We start from the raw sequence: 16,250 nt of genomic DNA on the forward strand, positions 1-16,250 counted from the left end.
CTTCTGCAGTAATGCGGTCGATGTACCGGTCCGTCGTGGTGAAGAAGGAGCTGAGCTGTAAGGCGAAGCTCTCGATTTACTGGTCGATCTACAGTACGTTCCGACTTTCACTTATGGCCATGAGCTTGGGGTCATGACCGAAAGGGCAAGATCCCGGGTACAGGTGGCCGAAATGAGCTTCCTCTGCAGGGTGTCCGGGTGCACCCTTAGAGATAGGGTGAGGAGCTTGATCACTTGGAAGGAGCTCAGAGTAGAACTGCTGCTCCTCCACATCGAGAGGAACCAGCTGAGGTTGCTCGGGCATCTGTTTCAGATGCCTCCTGGGCGCCTTCCTAGGGAGGTGTTCCGGGCATGTCCCGCCGGGAGGAGGCCCCGAGGAAGGCTCAGGACACACTGGAGGGACTATGTCTCTTGACTGGCCTGGGAATGCCTCGGCCTTCCCCCGGAGGAGCTGGAGGAAGTGTCTGGGGAGGGGGGAGTTCTGGCAACCTTGAGCTGGTTCATCACCAGAGGGTCAGGCACTCACACTTGGTCCTTGTCGGTTTTGACATGGAGCACATCACCCCATCTTTGTGAAGGAGCCCGTGTTCACTCACGCATACATATATATTCAATAATGTACAGTAAAGAGGGGTGCATTTTAGACTAGAGAAATGCATTTCCTGTTGTAAATGCGTGTGGATGCTGATAAGCTGAAAGATCATCCTGAAAATGCCTGAAGTCAAATGCTGAAACAGCTGAAAGATGAGAAGAAATGGCTGAAGTTCTTTGTTGAAATAGTAGAGAAGAAATGGATGGCTGAAGTTCTTTGTATAGTTGAGAAGAAATGGCTGAAGTTCTTTGTTGAATAATCTAAAGGATGAGATGCAATAAGGTAGGAATGGCCTGAATGGCTGAACATTTTGATACCTGAATGACTTTTCTAGCTGAAGGTATGCTGAACTTATTAATAAAATGTTGAACGGGGCACGATTTTCAGAATAAAGCTAAATTAGAGGGACAGAGAGGGAAATGGGGAGGGGGACAGAGACAGAGAGAGTGAGAGGGGGAGGGGGAGAGAGACAGAGAGAGGAGTTATGTATGGGCATGTCCCAATTGCGCTGCATTTTATGAACCACCAGATGGCACTCCAAGACTGTGTTGTTGACTCAGCAGTTTGAGCTCCCATTGACTTGTATTGCAAAATATAAAGCTGAATAGATTAAAAAGTATAAACATTATAACAAAAAAAATGCAAGCAGGCATGTCCTTGAAGAGTTGAACAGATAGAGACCTCAATGGCCTGTATAGCTGAAAGTATGCTGGACTTATTAAATGCCAGAAAAAGGGTGGAAGATCCTAAAATAATAATAATAATAATGATGATGATAAATAAAGAACAGAAGAGCATAGTGTGGATGCTTTACCTCATCCACACAATAACTGGCGCTCTGATACCACGACTCCACATGTGGCTGCTACTGTGCAGAATCTGGTTGCAAAATGCATCAGAAAAACAAGATGGTTGCCCCTGTATTTGCTTCACATCCTCCATATTTATATACAGTTTATTGTTCCAGATAACACATTTTCAGTAATGTTGAATGAATAAAAGTTATATTCCTTACTTTACTTTTAAAATCAACTTTTCACATTCCATTTTTAAAACCAGAAGTACATTCTGCTTGAATTTTTAAAAAAAAATGTTTTTTTTCTTTATTAAGGATCAATATGAATTGTAAGAGGAGAGGAGTGGCAGCAGCAGTAGGGAGAAAAAAAAGCCTAAACTGACAATTTTCTACATTATCTTCAATAGGAATAGAAGCCAAGAGTGGAGCAAAGTCCAAAAGAGGAAAATAACAAGATGGACAAAGGAGGCTGGATGACAGCAATGTCTTTCCTAAGTCTTGGTATTTCATTTCATTTAAGAGAAAGAAAAGAATAGTGGGAGGAAAGAGGGGTAAACAACTGGATTAGAAGAGATTTTACAATTATTCATAATACCCAAACATGCAAAAATAGGTAGTCAGGGACTCAGTTAATACTTTAAAATCAGTTAGAGATACCAGCTCGTCTAATTTCAGAGCCTGATGTAATCTATTCCATCTGAGAGGAGTGAAACATTTAATGGCCTTTTCCCCCCAAGATCTCTTCTGTATTTAGGGATTTCAAGTACATGTCACAGACAAGTTCTTGTTCGGAACAGAAGAATTCTTGTGATATCCCCCTTGTAGAAAGTGAAGTAGCAGCCAAAGAATACTAACCAGCAGTGAAGCATGGATGTGTAACCCAGTCCGCAGGATACTCAGCATAATGACTTAGGTATCTGATCTGCATGTATCCATTGTAGAAGCAGAAAACAAAGGCCAGGGCAAATGGGATGAATGGTGTTGGTTTACCTCCTCGAATTAAAAATGGGTAAATAAAGCATCTGCAGAAGAACAAAAAAAAAAAAACAACGTATTATTTGGACATGTATTGATTAGCAAATATTAGTGATATTCAGATCTATAAAATGCAATGAACATATAGTATATTGTAACATATATTACTCATCTTCTTTGAGAGGAGGTACTGAACACATCCACGCCACATCACGTAGTTAATTTGCTGATAAAGTAACATTTTGTGCTACCTTGTGACGTCATGGTTCAATCAAGCGTGTTTGCCTACCTCTGGGCGTAGTGGAAAATATACATGGCAATGAGCAGCTGGTTGGGCAATAGTGAGGTTTTCGCGGGGCTGGCCCAAACTAACAGACACAGAGGCACAAAGAAAGAAGGCATCTCCTGAACGAACCAGGCAAACTTGGCATTGACTGGAAATCCATATTTGCTGTCACTATATCGCCCATATCGGAGCTTTTCGAAAAGCAAAATAACGAAAACCCCGACTGCCATGAAAATCATACAGTAAGCCATGCAATCCAGAATGTATAACTCCTCATCTTCCGAAGAGAAGAGCCCGAAGAGGACAACCTCCATCACGGAAACTCGCAACAATTTTATAATATTCTGTACTACTAACTAACACTGAAGCATTTGCTATGTAGAGTAACGCCCGACATGGACAACATCACTTTATGATCATAACCAATCGGCTCTTGTACATATAAGGTATTGGAGCCTATCAGCCAATCAAAACGCTCGATTCTACACCGATCGTATTCAACTTCCCTAGTTGTCACTAATAAATAGTAGAAACATTTACATATCCTTATTTGAAATATAACATTTCATATGGTAAATTTCATATTCACAATGTCCCGAAATGCTGTAAATATAAAGCTTTTTTTTTCTGGCATATTTTATGGCCACCTCTCAAGGGGTCCTCATTCACGTGCGTCAGCGGCACACGTTTCGAGGATACACGGCACAACAGCTCATGGTTGAACTGACGGTGGATTTCTATTTTTTTCCGAGTTGCAGGTCACGTTTCTTTGCATCTGGTCATCATATTGTCCCACAGACTTCCATCCAGAGCTGTACGCTGTTTAAGGATGGGGAAGAGAAGCAGGCAGAGGCAGAAAAACCAAACTGCTGGAAGGGACAACAGAGACAACGCTGTAAGAGTCACATTTATGCTTCTTCAACTCTTGCTAATGTTAGGTACTCAGCCACGTATTAGCTTTTTAAAGAAGAAAATGTAAGTGACATCACTTTTTGGTTATCTTTACTGAACTTACACAGTCGGTAGACTGTGACGGTGCTATACTGCTTCGATGTCGGGCAGGTTTGCTCTTAACTATCGTTTTCTCAGCTATTTTCTTAGCCTTGCAGTGGTGGAAGAAGCACTTGGCGATTATTTAATGCAACTTAAGTCAAAGCAGCAATATCACAGTGTGAAAATGCTCTGTTACAAGTAAAAAGTCCTGCATTCAAAATGTTACCTGAAGGTATAAACGTATTGGAATCAAATATAAGTACAAAATGTAAAAGTACTAATCAATGTTGGATTATAATTTTTGATGCATTATTGTGCAGCTGGTACAGCAAATTTTAGTTACCTTGTATGCTTATAACATACTGTAGCTTGTGAATGTTCCACACGATCAAGATTATCAACTCATGAGTATAATGAAGTCAACGTATGAAGTGGCAAATAATAATAATGAAGTCAACGTATGAAGTGGCAAAAAATGAAAATAGTTTATGCTTTATGTCTTATGTATATATTTGTTTTCACGATGGAAGGGAAAAGAAAGAAAAATGAACCTCCTAAAATTCATCAAAAATAAAAAATTGTTTGTAGATTACTACATGCTCAATTGACCATTAGGCCATACTAAAGTATAATGGGTTGTACTAGTTATATACCCTTGACCATAAGACAGTTTTTTTGTGACATTTGCCACACAAATGAATAAATCTCCATTTAGTAGGTACTTTTGCAGTTGGTTCTGTACAGAAAGGCAGTTCAGATAAATATGGCTTCATTAATGACCATGTATCCCTTTGTTCAGGTCTGGGGAGCTGGCTATGCTGACATTGTCAAGGAAAATAAGCTGTTTGAGCACTACTACAAGGAGCAAGGCCTGGTGCCTGAGGGAGAGTTTGAGCAGTTTATGGAGGCAATGAGGGAACCTCTGCCAGCAACCATCCGGATCACTGGATACAAGAGGTGATTTGGAGTGATAACCAACATGAATTCTGTTCTCTTTATCAGTCAGCCCACAGCTTTAAGTGGCATTCATATCCTAGTCCATGTCATGCAGCCTACAGGCTATAAGGAACACAGTGGATTGAATGAGCTTGGCTTGTACTGTTTGTTTAATTGTTGTCATCTTAGACAAAAATATATTTACATGGCACTTCATACATTGTCACTGCTGCTTGTCCGGTTTCTCCACCATTTGCCTCATTTCAGCCATGCCAAGGAGATCCTCCACTGTCTAAAGGAAAAATACTTCAAGGATATTCAGGAGCTGGAGATTGATGGCCAGAAGATTGAGGCTCCGCAGGCTCTGAGCTGGTATGATCTCACATGGTTGATCCAAAGAACACCCAGATTCAAACTAGGCACTCAGTGCATGCTGTCTCTCCTCACCAGGTATCCTGATGAACAGGCCTGGCACACTAACATAAGCAGGAAGATCATTAGGAAGTCTCCCCTGCTTGAAAAGTTCCACCAGTTTCTGGTCAGCGAGACTGAGTCGGTGAGTCAAACAGAAACCAAAGAGAACTGTTCATTGTTTCCCAGCCTGTTATGTGGCTGGACCCACATAATAATGTTTAAACGTTAGGAAGCCTGATGGACAAAGAAGTTAGGAGAGTTGCAGGTTTGAATATCAGCAGTATTCACAAAATTCTCAATGGAAAATTGAAATATTCAGAAAAACTAAATGTCAGAAGTTGCAAGAGAAAGAAGTAAGAAGTTGAGCGTTATATTTGTCCTTGCAGGGTAACATCAGCCGGCAGGAAGCTGTCAGTATGATCCCTCCGCTCCTCCTGAAGATTGAGCCCAGCCACAAGGTAAAAACACTGCCCTCTGTCAAGGTAAAAATCTGCCAGTGCTTAATGCATTTTCAGTAAAAAAAAAAAATAATAATAATAATTTTCTTCAATTCTGCCCTGGGACACACAAGTTTTAAAAAATAAATAGTTTTGAAGTGCTGATGTGCACATGTTTGTGGGCAGATCCTGGACATGTGTGCAGCCCCAGGGTCAAAAACAGCGCAGCTCATTGAGATGCTCCACGCTGACATGGATGTGCCATTTCCAGGTGAGAGAAACACTGAAAATTAGAAAACAGATTTTAATGACAAAATTATTTTTTTCATTTTTGAATTAGATAAAATTATACATGTTAGAAATCATTGTTAGTTTTATTTTACACACCCATAAACATGAACTCTCGCCTGTATATGTGACGTTATCAACAGTTCTTGGCAGTAGTTAACATACATCTGTTCTTCCACCCTCCAGAGGGCTTTGTAATTGCCAACGATGTGGACAACAAGCGCTGCTACCTGCTCGTGCACCAGGCGAAGCGTCTCAACAGTCCCTGCATAATGGTGGTCAACCATGATGCCTCCTGCATCCCAATGCTCCAGATCGATTCAGACGGCAAGAAGGACATCCTCTTTTATGACCGCATCCTGTGTGACGTGCCCTGCAGGTCAGCGAAGGGCTGCAACACTTTTACATATTACAACACTGCAGGAGAGTTCAGCTTCGGGAAGTGGATAAAGAAAGAAATATGGTTGAAAAGCTGTGCTGTATGTTTGGGGGTTTGTTTGGTGACAGATGATACAATGATTCATAATGACAGATGGAGAATAGGCTTCACCCTGTCTGCCAGACATCTGGTATCTCCAGGTCTTTGTAAATGGCTGGTGGTAATAATGTTAAGATAGTCATTGGTCAAACATGCAGGCACATCACACTACTTATATTTGATGTAATGTACAGCATATATATCCCTTCTTCATCTGAAATCTAGTGTCAATTTGTGGCCTAACAGAACAGCATTAGCTTGCAAATGCTGCCTGAGTTTGGCCAGTTGCAGTATTGAAGCCAGGAAAACCTGCCAAACACAACAGAGGAAGAATGAGGGGAGGAGAAGCAGTGATATAGATGGAGTGAGGCAGGCAGACAGGCTGCATTGATGTGAGCAATCAACTAAAGCTGGGCATTTCCACAGTTTATCCTGTGAGAAATGTTTTGGAGCTCTGGTCGTTTCACTGTCGCAGGCCAAAGTGGGGATGTATCTGACTGATGCTGCTGTCTGCTCTGTGTTTCTGCAGCGGGGACGGCACCATGAGGAAGAACATAGATGTGTGGAAGAAATGGACAACCAGCAATAGCCTGCATCTCCATGGGTGAGTGGGGGCAGTGCATGCTCAAACTTGTGACATCATAGGAGTTCCTACACTTGTGTGGTACACCAAATTGACTAAACAACAAGGGAGTGGAGTGTGTTCTTTTGGTGCTAATTAGAAAAGCTGGCAGTATTACAGAGCGTGTGTGTTAACCAGGCTCCAGCTGCGGATTGCAGTCCGTGGGGTCGAACAGCTGGCTGTGGGAGGTAGGATGGTCTACTCCACCTGTTCACTCAACCCAATAGAGGATGAAGCTGTCATAGCAGCACTGCTGGAGAAGAGCGAAGGTAAGGAACACACTCACAGGGCTTCACAGTTTTTCCAATTTTGACTTTTTCTTCAAATCCGAGTTTAGTTGTAATGTTTTAGTCCAGTTTTTACTAAAATGTTTATTCATGAATAGCCTTTTAACCTCGTAGAGCTCGTCTGTTTCAATTTTTTTGGGTCCTGGAACCAGACAGTTTGACTTTTTTTATTGAAAAATACTAACTCAATAAAGTTGAAGCTAATGTTGCCAGCTGGTAAATTACTAAGCTAGCAGCGCTGTTACAACATAGACTAAGGTGCACAGAGGGCCTATAGCTTGTAGACTGGCATCACCTTAAATATTGATTATAAAACATTTATAATACAATACAGGCATGTTCTGATTAAAACAAAGATAAAGCCACATGACATCGGAATATTCTATGTTAAAATCGGCAGGCTAAATCGTAATTGATATAATAAGGATATCTAAATATAACCAGTCAGACCTTTCCTGGCATGTTGTAATGCTGCGTCTGTCTACATTTCCAGGAGCGCTGGAGCTGGCTGACAGCTCAGCTGACCTGCCAGGCCTGAAGTGGATGCCTGGGGTTACTTCCTGGAAGGTACTGGGGCATTCGGTCATTACAATAAACCAACCACAAAAACAACAAACCATGAAGGAAGGCAGTGTTTAGGTCATGGATGCATTTCAGCTTCAGACTGAATGTTGTAGGCCTGTGTCCTGACCATGGTTCATGCATTCTTCTTTGTAGCTGATGACCAAAGAGGGCCAGTGGTACTCAGACTGGTCTAAGGTTCCAAGCAGTCGCCACACACAGATCCGCCCTACCATGTTCCCGCCTAAAGACCCAGAGAAACTGGCTAGCATGCATCTGGAGAGATGGTATGTACACACACACACGAAAGATGTGCCCTTTTTGCAATTATTCTAAGCCTGTCTTTTTAATGAATCCAGTCCCCAAACCTTAATCCTAAAAGTCCATGACTTGCTTTTAATAACTTCACCTAAAGACTCTATTGCCAAAATAAATAGGAGCAGTGAGAGCAGGCAGCCTGGTTTACAGTTTTTTTGAGTTCCAAAACAATCAGTGATGCGATTTATTGTAACTTTTATCCCATCCGAGTAACATTTGGAATTTTTGCTGTATGATCAGATGCTTTAATCCCAAACCCTAATCCTATTTTATCTGATCTTCTCATCCTTGTGACGGTGTCTCCTTCTCATAAGAGCAGAGAGATGCAATTGTACAGCCTTGTTTGTTATTGATGCCAGATTTATTAGCTGAGTAATGGGCCTGATTTATTTATTTTTTCCAGGCACAACTTTTCACAGATATACACGGTGCCTGCATGGATGCACATATATGTACTCTACACACCTGCACTCTCACGTAATGGGGAATGAGGTCGCTTTTGCTGAGCAACTTTTGCTTTGATGCTCACACTGTCAGCATGTCAGCCAGCAGAGGGAGCTATTGTCACAACAAACCCCTCTTATTGCATGCTGGGAAAAAAAGGCCTTGTTTATCTTTGTACTGGGAGGCACCATAACACTCAGAACCAAGATTTGTGTGTGTGTGTGTGTGTGTGTGTGTGTGTTTTAATGTCAGTATGAGGATTCTGCCACATCACCAGAATACTGGAGGTTTCTTTGTGGCCGTGCTGGTGAAGAAAGCCCCGATGCCTTGGAACAAAAGATATCCCAAGGTACTTCCTCTCAAACACAAATACTTAATGGATGATTAGACTGTCAGTCTTACTTGTAGAAGGAAATGGAGCAGAATTCCCATATGCAGGCATGAGGTCTGTCTGTTGAACCAGCAGGAGGTGACCCCACCCACTTGTCATGCATCACTCACCTGTTTTCCAGTCTGCTAAACACAGCTGGGACTTCTTTTTCTTCCTCCTTTGTCTGCTCATCCCTCCCCTTCCCCGTCATCTCCAGCTGAGGAAGGAAATGTCATCCAGCTCTGCAGCCCAGACCAGAGGCACTCCAGCGGCCTCACCCTTGGCAGATGCTCCCCACCTCCCCAAGAGTGCTGTGGAGGAGGGGGAGAGGGGAGGCCCTGAAGAAAAGGTAAACTGGGAGGCAGAAAAGGACACAGCCAAAGGATCATCTCTGGCTCAAGAGGCTACTTCTAAACAAGACGGAGTGTGTGGGTGAGTGAAGTTGGTCTGGTGAGCTAATAAATAAAGGAAAACTGTAGGCTCTATAGTCATTGTTAAACAAGTAACGTTACCTTTGCGTGGAATATAAAGTAACTCATTCCTTGCAAAAGCAACAAATCTATCACTGGGTCTCACAAGGGGTACAAGTTTTACACAACTTCTTTAATAGATTGCTGATAATGTTAGTGATCAATATTTAGTTATACATACAAAATGCATGTTATTTCCACCATGAAGGCTGTAATTAGAGACATGGGATATTTTTTCAGCTTACCCAAATTAAAGTAGGCATTTGGAATTTAAATAAACACGACTAAATAGACTGAGGTAAATGACTTGATTTCCAGGCCTCCACCCTCTAAGAAGATGAGGCTGTTTGGTTATAAAGAAGACCCCTTTGTGTTCCTGACAGAAGATGACCCTGTCTTCACCACCATACAGTAATCATCTCTTTATTTATTAGACTTGAAAATGATTGTTTTCAACATTTTGGTGTAGCAAAACTAACCTTTTGTGCATTTTCTTTAGATCTTTCTATGATCTGTCCTCTGACTTCCCCAAACTCAATATTCTGACCCGGACCCATGAGGGCAAGAAGAGACACCTGTACATGGTGTCTAAAGAGCTCCGCAATGTGCTACTTAATAACAGCGAGAGCATGAAGGTGTGTTCGTGTTTGGCTCATCATTGAAAGCCAAGATTGATGGTGATGATAAAGCATTTCCTTGCATGGAAATCCAATAAAAATAGATGCAGCAAGCCAGTAATCAATTTTTTTCCTGCAGACGGTGCATCTAGTCTTGATTGATTACACAGTGGAGTCAGCTGCTCTTTGCTTAATATGGCACAAGCTACTCAGTGTTTTGGATGCACACATATTGGCTTTTCATTGTTACATCAGTTTGTTTCTATAGTGTGTATTTGTGTGTGTGCATTAGTGTCTGTTTACATGTACCAGCCTAACAGATGGGACCCCCTCCCAAATCCCTCTAGTCCTGCACCTTGTAGCACCTGCACAGGTGGCACCGTGTGTGTGTGTGTGTGTGTGTTCTTTGTTCTCCACATTGTTTTACTTCTTCATCACTTTGTATTGGGCTAAACATGCTTTCCACACTGGTGATGGTGATTGAAAAACAGGGATTCTGTTTTCTCTTTACAACTCACAGTATCACAATGGATGTATCAAATTGTGTTTCTAAAGAATACTAAGGTTATTTAATAGGAGTTTCTTTCTCTTGCTTTTGTATTCTCACATAAAATTATCTAAAGTTCCGTTTTGCTTCAGTTTCCTTAGGTTGCAACAATGCAACATGCATATTTATGTCAGAAGTGTAGCTGGATTTTACTGTGCAGATTACTAATAGTTGCCTCCCACTCCTGCTGGGATGCCAGAGACCGGCTGCACTGTGTTTATACATTGTTTTGTGAGATCTTGAACATTAGATGCCTGGAGCAAGAGAGTTGGGTAAACATCAGTGAGTACATAAACATCTCCAGTAACATTGCCACACTGCAAGTAACATAATTAGTTCTTTAATTTTTAAGTGTGCCACCCCCGATTCTGTTTTCAGGCAGGATATTAATTTGTGAAGTTTAAAGTGAGTGGAATTTGGCATCATTGTGTTGTTTTTGTTCAGAGCCATATGTCAGTTTGTGTTCTCCTTGTTTCTCAGGTCATTAACACAGGGGTGAAGGTGTGGTCACGCAACAGTGACGGAGAGGAGTTTGGCTGTGCCTTTAGACTGGCTCAGGAGGTAACACACACCTTGTACAGCTGTCTTTTTGAGGACACTCATTGACATAATGCGTTGCCTAGCCACTTACCCTGACTTAAGCCTTCACAATTAAGTAACTAACCGAACTCTAACCTAAACTAAAAATTAAGTCTTAACCCTTAAAGGTGCAGTTTGTAAGATCTAGAAGGATTTATTAGCAGAAATGGGCTACATTGTGCATAATTATAATTTTCATGAATTTGTAATCACCAAAAAATAATTGTTGCATTTTCTGTAGTTTAGAATGAGCCTTTTGTATCTACATAGGAGCGGGTTGAATTTGTTATATTCATCCACATCTTCTCTGTTCAACCAGGGCATCTACACTGTTCAGCCATATATTCGCTCCAGGATAATCCAAGTGAGCGTGGAGGACATCAAAGTGCTTCTGACCCAGGAGAACCCCTTCCTCAGTAAACTGGAGTATGACGCTCACTCTCAGGCCAAGAAGCTAGGTATGTATGCACTGCACTACTTCTGGTGCCTGTTTTAACCAAGTGACTATTGTAAAAAGTGCTATCAAAAACAGAAGGGCGAATTTCTTTTGCATATTGACAAAAAAATACCTGAAAGAGCTGAGCATTCCCAGCAAAACAAACTTGTAGTTATACTGGATGATTTTCGTATTTAAGTACGCTGTACAGTGGAACCTCTGTTTTTGTCCAAGTGACTATTGTAAAAAGTGCTATAATAAACATTACTTCAACATTACTGAGCATTCCCAGCAAAACAAATTTGTAGTTATACTGGGTGATTTTCGTATTTAAGTCCGCTGTACAGTGGAACCTCTGTTTTTGTGATTAATCCGTTGGAAAAAGTCTGACGAAAACTAAAGCAATATTTCCCATCAGAAATAATGTAAATCCAATTAATCCGTTCCAGACACCCAAAAATATTAACAAAAAATACATTTTAGAGAATAACTATATTTTTACATACAGAAAACAATGAGAAATAAATATAAATGACAAATGAAATGAATAAATGAACAGTTAACATCACTTTTACCTTTATTGAAGACTCTTGTTGGCTTATGGAAGACAGTGAGGAGGGGAGAGGGAGGAGGAGAGGTTATTGTTTGGAAGGGGAATCCCCCTCCATAAGGACTTCATGTATCAAGGCCCAATCTGGGCTTACTTCCCTTCACTCATTTCTTCAGGGAAATGAGTGGCAGAGTCACGCAGGCAGGCGGACGAGTTTGGTACGGACTAACGACGTTGAACCGACCAATCAACTGTACGAGAACCGAGCGGATGTACGAAAACTTGGACAAAATTTCGACAAAAAAAGTAATTGAAAACCGAATCTTACGAAAAGTAGGGCGTACGAAAACCGAGGTTCCACTGGATATAAATTGGTAAAGCATTGTGAGCTTACTGGTGCTGTTGCTGATATGTGTTTATCTCCACAGGAATGGGTAGCATTGTGCTGAAGTACATTCCCAACCCAAAGAAAAAAAATGTTTTAAATATATATTTTAGATCTTTGTATTTATATCTTAAATTTTTATTTTATTTTTTTGGCTGTTTGTGACACCCACCATCACTCTGTGTTTGACAGTAACTCCACGGAGCCTCAGTGTCCCATCCAACTGTGTGGCTGGAGGGGAAAGACGTCCATCCGAGCCTTTGTCCCCCGCAATGAGAGGTTTCATTACCTCCGAATGTTAGGTGTGGAGGTCTTCAGAGACAAACAGGGTGTGGGGCAGAAACGGAAAGAAGCTGAAACGGAAGGAAAGGACAAGGAGGATGAGGTAGAAAAAGATGCAGCGGAGGAAGGATCAGCTGAAATCGAGGGAGACCTGGACTTGGAGCAGGGTGATGAAATTACATCATCGGAGCCAAAGGACAGCAGCGGTACCCAGGAGACCAGCAGCTGAGTAGAGGAGACAGAAAGGCTGACTGAAAAGGAATAACAGGTCTAAGAGCTGATCAGGTTCAAGACCACGTGTTGTGGTAGAGGAGCTTCACTGTTCACGATACTGCCACTGTGGAAGGATTCCTTGCCAGAAACAGACTCCCATGGGATATTTGAGGAGTCAGCTTTTTAGTTAATTGCCTGTCATTATTTTATATGACTTATTTTTATGTTTTTAACAAATTTATTGCACTGGCCAGGTGGTGTCAATATTCTTTCAGTTATCACGTTTATATTAACTGCCATCTTATTTTCTACACCTGTGATTAAGCAGACATATGGAGTTGATTTAAAAATGTTAAGGGTTAGCGCTGTCACCAAATTATTTGACTTGATCCTTTCAGGTCTGAAGTGTAAAGTCGTGCTTAAGTTGCTTAGTCATGCTTAATGTTATGCAAGCTACAGACTTAATAAAACACAGGCATGCGGAACTTAAACACTATCTAAGGTAGTACATACCTCCTTAGGTCTGGACTCAGTAGTTCCCACATTAATGTCCAGGATTGATCCAGGGTGCATCAGAAGTTTTCCAGGTTTCACTACCAAAGCAAGGCAATATTTACATTAACTAGCATTTTTATGTTTGTAAATGTAAAAACCCCACTAAATATGCAGTTATGCCATTGCAGGTTGAAGCAGTCAGGTGATATACCTTATGAAACAAAACATGCCTTTTTAGCCAATGGAAATCATTTTGCATGTTTCAGAAGCAGCACAATGCCAAATGAGAACTACATGGCGACACAGAATGATAGAAGTACATTAAATCAAGTATCATATTTCATTTTTTATTGGTTTAGTATTTATCTACCATCTGTGTAAGATGGTAGATTACTTTTTTTTCTCTTCCCTCTTTTTCTTGTCAGAGTAGGTCTGTTATGTTAGTCTAGTGGTATTAACATGCTCACAGTGAGAATGCTAGTGTGCTGATGACTAGCAGGTATTTACCATCTCCACCATCTTTGGTGGTGCTGGCATGCTAGCATTTGCTAATTAACATTAAACAGAATACAACTGAGGCTGATGGGGAAAGTCAATAGTTTTAAAGGTATTTGGTGATAAACCAAAGTAATGAACAAACTGAAATTCTGACTTGATGATAGTGCTAAATGGGAATTGGAGTTATCACCCAATTCATCCCGACGAAAACATGAAATGTCAGTAGTTAAGTAGGTGTTAAGACATCTGTCACTGGCAACGTCATGGTTCCACTAGTGGGGAAAATCACCACAGTAATAAGGATCCTTTCTGGGAGCTATAGATGTATGTACCATATTTTGTGCCCATCCATCAAGTAGATGTTGAGATATTTGAGTGGCCAAAGACTTAGACCTGCAGGTGGTAGAAGACAGAAATTCATTGTTTCATTTTCTAGGGGTTGTCAATGTTTGTACAGGGTTTTGTGCCTTCTATACAGTAGCTGATGAGATATTTCAAGATGCACACAAAGTGGTTGATCAATTCAGTGACCAACATTATAATCACAGAAGCCACAAAAAAGTACAGGAACCGCTTCCTTTAAACTCGCACAAATGTTTCCCTTATGTGATTGAAAAGGTCTGTTTCCAAAATCTCATATTTTAGTATCTGTGCCTTATCATTTGGAAATCTCATATTTAGAAGTCGCACTACAGAGAAACGTGAAAAACACAAAAATGTAACCACTACAATAGTATATTTTGTCAGCAGTTGCCACGGTAGCATCACTATACTGAATGGACAGCCATTTCCTCATGTTTATTACCTAGTCTAGCTGCCATGACAACAGCCGTCATGGCAACCAGCCCCTTCACCGCTCTCTGTTGGCAGGAGAGGACAGAGGGACCACAGACAGCATCCTCCTCTCACCTCCTGCTTCACTTCTTTTCCTGTCCTCTGCTGTCTCTCTGTCCCCTTTGTATTTGATCTGTGACCTCTAAAGTGCACCACAGTGACTATTCCCATTCATAAGAGTGCCTGTCACATCAATTGCCTCAACCACGGGTATGCCACTGACAGCACTATTTGCAGTGGCAGAAGTCTGGGACAAGAGGAGTCTGTGTTTGGGTTACAACCTGGTTGTTCGCTGTTTGCTTTTTGTTTACCAGACTGAAGCCATAGCGCAAGGGTGGAGCTGCCTATGGAGTCAGTCGAGGATGCAAGGGCAGAAAAATGCCCGATATTTTTCAGAGATGAAAATGAGAAAAAACTTGGTGAGGAGAGATGGGTGGATGGAGGGTTAGACAGACAGTGAGAATTAATACAGTTATAAATTGACTTAGGGAAGGGTTTGAAGATAAGTTAAATTGTTACTGAGTCATAGGCCTGTGTGTGTGAGGGGGAGTGTGTGTGTGTATACTTCAGTTAAGCCTGTCGTCGTGTGTGTATGCACATTAGTTTGTCAGCATGAATGATGCTTCCTGCCTTTTAACTGTAATGCTTGCTACCAGTCTACTAATACAAGTAATGACATAGGGACGTACATGAACGTGATGTCTTCTTTCTCCTTCATCCTCTCCTCTTCCTCTGTCTTCAACTTTACATTTGAATTTCAATTCTGTCCTTGTTTTTAACTTGATTCATATCACTCACTTTTTTCCATTTTGATTATCTTTCTCCTTTGAAGAGCTTTGTGAAAGCACTCGTCCTCTGAAAGCTCAGATTTTAAAATGTTCTCAATCTGTCAAATCAGTTTGTCTGTTTTACTTTCCCTCAATACACCATCTTTATTGCAGCTCTGTTCTTCTACCCTTCATGTTTGTATGATACATTGAGATATAGACATTGTGTCAGCACATCATAACCCACAGTGTAATGAAATAACAGATTATTGTGTTTGTGTTAAGTGTAGTTGAAACCTAAAAGTGATAATTGTTAATTAGTGGGGTATTGCTACATTACATTAAAGTTATAATGTATAGGAATCAGAACTTGGGACATCCATAGTGACACCTTCTAGCAGCTGGGGCCAGGATCACGTTCATGTGTTGATTGACAGCCATGAGCTCCCTCTGATTTTGGCCTTCTCTGATTGGTTAGAAGGGCGAGGCTCAACTATTCCTAGGGTGTTGAATGAGCTTGGGTCACAGAGGTTTTGGGCAGCACCCCTCCACATTAAGATATATTTTGGAACGTATTTGAATCTAGAAAATATAAACAAAAGTTAAATACTGAAAAGACTGTAATGTAAATCCTGTCATCCATAATAACCTGAATGTCTGAAGCAATGTTGTGTTATCTGTACAAATTTGACCCCTGCTCTTTCTACTTATTGGCACCTATCAGTATAAAAGGTATAAAATCATTCTGCAGGACAGGTACTTTATTGTTTTAACAACAGT

The 16,250-nt window shown here is 41.1% G+C and overlaps 2 protein-coding genes across 2 annotated transcripts in view; one reads left to right on the plus strand and one right to left on the minus strand.

Moving 5' to 3' along the window:
• srd5a1 (steroid-5-alpha-reductase, alpha polypeptide 1 (3-oxo-5 alpha-steroid delta 4-dehydrogenase alpha 1)) overlaps positions 1 to 3,077 on the minus strand; it is an 8,699-nt gene extending 5,622 nt beyond the window's left edge. Inside the window, exons 1-2 of the mRNA XM_020620166.1 lie at positions 2,653 to 3,077; positions 2,244 to 2,410 (exon numbers count right to left, since the gene is read on the minus strand). Of these exons, the coding sequence (XP_020475822.1) occupies positions 2,244 to 2,410; positions 2,653 to 2,963 (478 nt within the window). The 5' untranslated portion in view covers positions 2,964 to 3,077. The remainder of the gene's footprint in view (positions 1 to 2,243; positions 2,411 to 2,652) is intronic.
• A 205-nt stretch (positions 3,078 to 3,282) lies between these two features.
• Positions 3,283 to 13,858, plus strand: nsun2 (NOP2/Sun RNA methyltransferase 2). The gene is made up of 19 exons (XM_020620151.1): positions 3,283 to 3,544; positions 4,442 to 4,599; positions 4,846 to 4,950; positions 5,029 to 5,134; positions 5,379 to 5,450; positions 5,616 to 5,700; positions 5,904 to 6,096; positions 6,725 to 6,799; positions 6,956 to 7,086; positions 7,598 to 7,671; positions 7,822 to 7,952; positions 8,680 to 8,776; positions 9,015 to 9,229; positions 9,586 to 9,678; positions 9,767 to 9,902; positions 10,912 to 10,992; positions 11,330 to 11,468; positions 12,425 to 12,464; positions 12,574 to 13,858. The coding sequence occupies exons 1-19, from the start codon at positions 3,479 to 3,481 to the stop codon at positions 12,890 to 12,892; spliced, it is 2,316 nt and encodes a 771-aa protein (XP_020475807.1). The 5' UTR covers positions 3,283 to 3,478; the 3' UTR covers positions 12,893 to 13,858.
• Positions 13,859 to 16,250: the final 2,392 nt, after the last annotated feature.

Source organism: Monopterus albus, unplaced genomic scaffold (assembly GCF_001952655.1).
Source record: "Monopterus albus unplaced genomic scaffold, M_albus_1.0 scaffold233.1, whole genome shotgun sequence".
In the NCBI taxonomy this organism is placed as follows: Eukaryota; Metazoa; Chordata; class Actinopteri; order Synbranchiformes; family Synbranchidae; genus Monopterus; species Monopterus albus.

Coding starts and splice junctions, on each gene's coding strand:
- nsun2 (XM_020620151.1), top strand. CDS start 3,479: ATGGGGAAGAGAAGCAGGCAGAGGCAGAAAAACCAAACTGCTGGAAGG. Junction 6,097..6,724: donor CTGTGTGACGTGCCCTGCAG/GTCAGCGAAGGG, acceptor GTGTTTCTGCAG/CGGGGACGGCACCATGAGGA. Junction 9,903..10,911: donor ATAACAGCGAGAGCATGAAG/GTGTGTTCGTGT, acceptor CTTGTTTCTCAG/GTCATTAACACAGGGGTGAA.